At 41.1% G+C, this 7,223-nt stretch overlaps 1 protein-coding gene across 1 annotated transcript; it reads right to left on the bottom strand.

Annotated features, from left to right (window-relative positions):
* Positions 1-4,548: 4,548 nt before the first annotated feature.
* On the bottom strand, positions 4,549-6,729 carry ZNF502 (zinc finger protein 502). Its single transcript, XM_007949669.1, has 2 exons — positions 6,675-6,729; positions 4,549-6,119 (listed from the first exon to the last, which is right to left on the bottom strand). Exons 1-2 carry the CDS (start codon positions 6,727-6,729, stop codon positions 4,549-4,551), a joined length of 1,626 nt encoding a protein of 541 aa, XP_007947860.1.
* Positions 6,730-7,223: the final 494 nt, after the last annotated feature.

Genomic DNA, 7,223 nt, shown 5'->3' on the forward strand with positions numbered 1-7,223 from the left:
TCTAAAGCTTAAGAGCAGTTTGGGCTAAGTGTCTTTAAATGGGATTTGGAAAGTGGATGGGAAGGATGGACATCAAAATGTTTCACAGAACTAAAATGACTTTGGCATTTATGGAGCCAGTGGCTAAATGCGAAGGAAACTGGAGCCACCTAGTGTCAGGTTAGGTTTCTGCATTATATTGGGATTAAGGATCAAAATCCATAATCAACTTTTTCTTCACCTCAGTTACATCCAGGAAAGGCTGAGATTCTGAGGACAAAAAGCTTTCGATCTCAAGTGAGATACCCTTATCCTCAATAGTGGGGCAAAGTTAGAGCTATAAGTGACAAGTGATAAACTCTATAACTGCCACAAAAGGCACTATGGAGCAGAGGTATGACCAATAGAGAAATCTGAATGCAAGGAGAGAAGGGGGGTTAGAGTTTGAATTTCATATGCCAGTAGTTATGTTACCTTTCTTTTGTTGTTTTGAGGCTGTAATGTGGCCTTCACCTGCTCTGTCCTCTAAGAGTTACAAATGAAATTGCAGTACACCAAGAATCAACAACACATTCATTTTCATCCTGCCAAGTCCAATGCAGGCCACTTCAGGAAATGTTTCTTTTTGGGGATTTCTAAGCTCCAACTGCTCTCCTGTCAGGCCAGCATCTTTGTTCAATTCCTGCCTATTGTATTTCACTGATACTCTACTTGACATGGCTATGTCTCTGCAGCTACATTTATTTTCCTCTTCCTATTGACCTGATGTCAACTTAAATGTACAAGCACTATGTTAAACTGTGGTGAGACTTTTAAATGCCTAATTTGTTTCTTTGCTACAAAACAGCACTTTTCTTATAGGATTCTCTACTTAATACAACCACAATATGTATCCTGGGGAAAGATTCAGAATCCTTCCTCCTGGCAAACACTTCACAGTCACACACTCACCGTATCTACTTTCTCCTGGCAACTCTGGGTCCAGGTCACAACCTGCTGGCTGGCATGTAGAAGCATCTGACTATTTTAGTTGAGTTCAACAAATATTTATTGAGCACCTTATAAGTGCCACATATTATGGACACAAAGATGCATAAACATCACATGTTCTGGTGGAGCAGACAGTGCGATGGGAAGAGGAAGATTCGTAAACAAACCATTACAATACAACATAATACAGAAATAATACCAAGTAAGTGACATAGAGATAGCTTAAAAGAACTGTTGCCTGAGTGCATTTGTAAGTGAAAAATGAATTTTCCTTCCAGGAAAAGAGGAGCAGGGAATGGAACCTGACACAATAGAAACAGTATGTGCAAAGGCACCAAAGCATAGAGTCCAATTGTAGAAGAATCACAAGAAATTTGCGCTATGGGACAGCCCATGTAAGGCAGGTAATGGCAGTGAAGCTGAGTTGAATTGAAGCTCAATTCCCCATCCTTTCTGTAACCACACCCCAGCCTGGTTGGGAACAGATGAGTGGGTATGATAACTCATTTCCTTAAAGATGTTTTTCAGAAAACCAGGCAAGACCACCTTGAAATTGGTTAAAACCTTCTGCTATGTGTTTTGGCCCATGGATGTGCACAGTAAGACCAACTGAATGAAGTCGCTCAGAAAACATCTCCCCTTCTGCCAATCAGCTGATGACAGGAAGTCAGTGTTAAGTCATCTGGTGTGCAAGCACAGTGCATTAAAAGTCTACTGTCCCTTTAAACTGAGCCAAAGGAAACTTCAGCCAATCTCCAGCCAGTTGAGGCACAATTTCCTGGAATTTATATGAGTATGTATACAACCCTTTCTTGAACCTTACCAAAACTGTACCCCAACCCCCACTCCAGGAGTCAGATTTGGGAACTGGTCAGTCTCCTTACCACGTGCAGGGAATAAATTATCTTTCCCATCTCTCAAGTATTCAGTGTGTGTGAACTGATTCAGCTTGATCATGCACCCACACAGCGACTCACTTTAGTCTGGCTTTAGCAGCTGAGGCTGGAGACATGGCATGGGCTAAATGAGGGGTCTCAGATGACTCATTAAGGGCATGTGGCCTTATTTTAAGAGCTCATAGCTTCCAGAGTTATGTCTTAGAAATATCATCAAAAAGAAATGAAAGAAACTCTGAGGACCTGACCCATAGCAAAGCAATGGAGATGGCTTCCTGCTTTGATGATATCAGGGCTTAGTGGTTTGTTGGATATGAAGACTAAGTAAGAGAGAGCATTGAGGGAGAACACAATTTCTAGGTTTGGACCTTGCTGGAGTGACAAGAAGCATGATGGGCCAGCAGGATGGCAAATAAGGGCAACTGTGAGAATAGGAGGTGAGGACAGGAATGATGAGTTCTGTTCCTTCTTTTCCGTCTCCCCAGGATGTGAAAATGTGCCACACTCTCTAACCCTCAGGATTAAAAACTCAGTGTCGTTTTCCCTCCATTTTAGAAAATCTTTCTTACAAGAACTTTGAAATAGCTTACACCCTTAAGTTTTTTCCATTTCCTCCTCAAAAAAATTAAATCTCCCTATTCTACTTTTCACTCAAGACTCTATAGATAGTAGTTTATAAATATATCAAGGAGGTTCCTTAAAAGCTTTTGGTGGGCACAGGTTGATTAAAATATATTAATTCAATAAATAAGAGTTACTGAACATTTACAATGTACCAGAAATTAATCCTACAGTGTCATTTTTCCACCTAGGAAGTACAGATAAATTTACATATGCTTTTAGTAGAAATATAAATATATATAGTTTTTTATTCATGAGCATAAACTATTTATAAGATTTTCATAAGGTTATTTTTGTCCACAGGTATTAATTTCCTCAATTATGCATCCCTCTATGGTAGGTTTTTAAGAACAAAATATTTATAGTTGGAGAGGGAACAGTGTATACAGTATTTCTGCCACACTCCCATTAGTGGAAATTAGTGGACTAAATTAATACTTACAAGACAGTTGCTCTGGAAAAATTAAAGCTCAGTTCCAAACAAGCAACCATTCCAGAATCCACTCAGTTGATTTTAACAGATATACTTTGAAAACTGCCAAGCCTCAGAGCTCAGAAATTTTATTTCAAATACCAAAGGTGATCGATCCTCACTTAATCTTCCAGAGCTCAATCTCTGGATAGTAGCATAAAACATGAGAGAAAATAAGAAAATAAAAGGAAGACCTGCCCTCTCTCAAAAGAATAAAATATCACAGTCACTAGCAAACAATGCTATCTTGATTCTCATGGATTTAAAAGCAAGTAATTCTCTCTAAAAGCCTTTTCAAAGTGATTTCATAATTGTTTCCCTAAATACTCCTACCCTTCAAGTAACATTCTTGACTGTGACTATTCAAGAATAAATAAGTCCCAGTAACAACAGAAACACCTGACATGTAACTAATCTACAATTTTAGCCACCAACAGCCTAATTATAGGAAACACAGCCCTTCCAGCGATAGCTGTCAACACTCTCTTTAGGACTGGTCTGGCAGCCCCGCAACTCAGCCAGCCAAAAGGGCCTTCTTCCCTAATGCTTTCTCCTCCCTTTCCACTCACTGCCATCGAGTTGGATCCGACTCATGGTGACCTCTCCTTGGGTTTCTGAGGCAGTATCACTACGGAAGTAGATTGCCCAACCTTCCTTCCTAGGAGTGGTTAGTGGGTTTGAACCGCCAGCGTTCTGGTTAGCAGTCAAGTGCCTCAGGCACTATGCTACCAGAGCTCCTTTCTCCTCCCTGTTGTTGTTATGTGTCGTCGAGTTATGTGCCAATTTTCCCCATGGTAGACCAGTTTTCCTCTGGTACAGAGGTTAAGCCCTCCTTTCCCTGGCCCTCTGAGAAGGTATGTTTCCCCTTCCCCCACGATGGCATCACTGAAGTGTCTCTTGTCCTACTTTCTTCTGCATCCCAAATTCCTCTAAAGCTTGAAAAGATCAGGAAAGATCTTTGTCACCCTGATAATCTTCTTCAACAGCATATCTGCAGAGATCAGCTTAGTTCTTGCCACATACTCCCTTATTTGTTCAATTAATGAACATGGATTCTTATTTATCACTTGTTCCATATTCCGTTCATGGGACCAGTTACCACTGCACTCTACCAATCAGGCAGCCTCTTATAGTAGCACAGTCATAACTACATGGAGGCTGCTTAGCAGTACCTCAGAACTGTCACCACTTTCAGACTGACAAGCAGTGTTTGGAAAACAGCTCAACCAACCAGCCAGTGAACAGGAGTAACAAGGTGGGAAGGAGGGATAAGGATGTAGTAAAAGAAACACAAGTGCTAGCTTAATGCTTACTCAAGGTACAAAGTACATGGGTAGGGAGGAATGGCAACCAGCAGGGCTTTACAGGGAAACTTCCTTTCTACCTTGGTATTCCCAGATACCCACGAAGAGTGAGCTCTTCATTCTCCAAGCTCACATTTCCATTTTTGTAAATGCTCTTCTCTGAGCATAGCAACAATGACTCCTTCCTCCTTCCCTCCAGGAACTCTATCTTCTATCTGCCCCTCTCCCACACACCCAGATTCCTAGTCACTCTCTGAAAAAAACTGTCTCACCTAAAAGGCCAGGATTATTCACCACTGTGGAGTTTTTGATGCCTGAAAAGGACTGAACTATGTCTGAAAAATTTTCCACATTCAATGCATTCATAAGGCTTCTCACCAGTGTGAATTCTGTAATGTTCACTAAGGTGTGCATACTTGCGGAAAGTTTTCTCACATTCACTACATTTATAGAGCTTCTCACCAGTGTGTGTTCTATGATGTTCAGTGAGAGAAGAGCTATGAGCAAAAGATTTCCCACATTCCTTGCATTTAAAAGGCTTCTCTCCAGTGTGAATTCTCATATGCTGAGTGAGGCAGGTATTTTGATTAAAGCCCTTCCCACATTCAACGCATTTATAGGGTTTTTCTCCAGTGTGACTTCTCTGATGCCGAGTAAGGCAGATGCTCTGAATGAAAGCTTTACCACATTCGCTACATTTGTAGGGCCTCTCTCCAGTATGAATTCTCTGATGCTTAGTGAGTGGAGTGCTCTGAGTAAAAGCTTTGCCACATTCCTTACATTTATAGGGTTTCTCTCCAGTATGAATTCGCTGGTGTTTAATAAGGGATGGGCTCTGACAGAAGGCTTTTCCACATTCCTTACATTTATAGGGTTTCTCTCCAGTATGAATTCTCTGATGCTGAGAGAGGTTTGCCTTTGTTTGGAAGGTTTTCCCACATTCATCACATTTATGGGGTTTTTCTCCAGTGTGAATTCTTTGATGTTGCGTAAGATTTGAGTGTTTGCGGAAGGAAGCGCCACATTCATTGCATAAATAAGGCTTCTCACCAGTGTGAATTCTCTGATGATGAATAAGGTGTGTGTTCTGATTGAATGCCTTCCCACATCTGTTACATTTATAAGGTTTCTCTCTAGTATGGATTTTCTGATGTTCACTGAGATGTGAATGATTGCGGAAGGAATTCCCACATTCATCACATTTATAAGGTTTCTCTCCAGTGTGGACTCTCTGATGTTGAGTAAGAAACGACCGACATCGAAATGCTTTCCCACACAGCTCACACCCGTATGGTTTCAATCCAGTGTGAATCCGCTGATGCTGAACAAGGAATAAGCTACGACTAAAGGCTTTCCCACATTCCTCACATGTGTAGGGTCGCTCTCCAGTGTGAGTTCTCTTATGTTGGGTAAGGGATGAGCTCTGAGTAAAGCTCTTTCCACATTCATTACATTTCCAAGATTTTTTCTGAGTGGACAGGATTGGGCATTTCCTTTGTGCTGAAATCTCATTTTTGTGTATGTTAGCTGTCTCCCACTGATGTAGGCTTTCTTCTGTGGAAACCCTAAGATGTGTAACAAGGCTTGAGGTCAAAAGCAAGCTTTTTTCAAAGTGATATTCTTGGCTAATCATTGCAGGATTTGCTTTCTTGTGTTTGAAGGTTATTCCCCCAAAGTCTCCTTGGAAAAGGCATGGCCCAGGAAGCTCTCTGGAAGAGTTTTCCTTCATGCCCTCACACACATATTTTTCCACAAATATAGAATCCTGGTGTTCATCCTCTTGAAATCTCTCTGCTACTACACCTGAAGAAGCAATTTCAGGGACATCTTCCTCTGGAACAGGCCTGTTCTCTCGACCTGAAAGAAACCATCAGAGTAAATGCTGCCTGTGCAGGGCCAAGTAGAGACCTCTTTAGTTGTGTGGACTTAACTTTGACAGGTCTCAATAATGGCATGTGAGCAATGGCAAGTAAAAAGCAAACAAGGCAAGTAATTCAGTGTAGCAAGCAGCAGAAAAGATCTTCATCTTGGTCAGGTAATCATCATCAGTGAGGAAGACTCACAGAAAAGGGCAGGTAGTCAGGGAGCAAGAGACTCACAGGCAATGGAGAAAAAGGGGAAACAACACACAAAAGTAGACTAGGATTAGGGAAAGAAAGGAAACATGGACTGTCTGTATTCAGATGGTGGATAGTCAGAGAATGAAAAAGGGCAAATGAAAATAAGAGAAATAACATGGGTACTAGGAGAAAGCTGGCATCAAAACACATTTACGCCCACCTGTCTTCAACGTCTCTAAAAGAGAGGGTAATTTTTATCTCCTTATATGCCCTCAGAATTTCTCTTCTAAAATTTTCAAAATCTTCCTACTGCTGGGCTGTTTCTTCCACTGGTTGTCTCTTGCTCACTTACCTGGGCTAGTCTCTCTTTCGTTCTCTCTCTCTTCAGCAACTTGCATATTCAACATCCATAAATTTTCTCTTTGCTTTGATTGCAAAACACCTTAGGTCTGGAAAACTGGTGGCCCTGCCCACAGAGAAAAACAAAAAGGGAGGGAATATAATTGTTCTAGTAAAAAAAAAAAAAAAAAGTTAAAATTGTCTAGGTATGCTACCTACATTTATAAGGTTTCTCTCCAGTGTGAATTCTGATCTTCAGTGAGATGTGAATGATTGTGGAAGGAACTGCCACATTCATTACATTTAAAAGGTTTTTCTCCAGTGTGGATTCTCTGAAGCTGAGTAAGAAATGATCAACATCGAAATGGTTTCACTCCAGTGTGAATCCACTGTTGCTGAACAAGGATGAGCTATAACTAAAGGCTTTCCCACATTCTTCATATGTATAGGGTCTCTCTTCAGTATGAGTTCTCCAGTATCAGTTGGGTAGGGGATGAGCAACATGTGAGGCAAACTAAGTGCCTCAGCATGAAGTAGGGTTGGCCTGCCATTTTCTAGATAA

This window comes from Orycteropus afer, unplaced genomic scaffold (genome assembly GCF_000298275.1).
Source record: "Orycteropus afer afer isolate SDZICR_OR568_19922 unplaced genomic scaffold, OryAfe1.0 scaffold00250, whole genome shotgun sequence".
NCBI classification, from domain to species: Eukaryota; Metazoa; Chordata; class Mammalia; order Tubulidentata; family Orycteropodidae; genus Orycteropus; species Orycteropus afer.

Bases quoted from the DNA above. Each gene is read 5' to 3' on its own strand.
- ZNF502 (XM_007949669.1), bottom strand. From the start codon at position 6,729: ATGTTGAATATGCAAGTTGCTGAAGAGAGAGAGAACGAAAGAGAGACT. The intron at 6,120-6,674 runs GTAAGTGAGCAA...GGTTTCTTTCAG, and splicing joins CGAAAGAGAGACTAGCCCAG to GTCGAGAGAACAGGCCTGTT.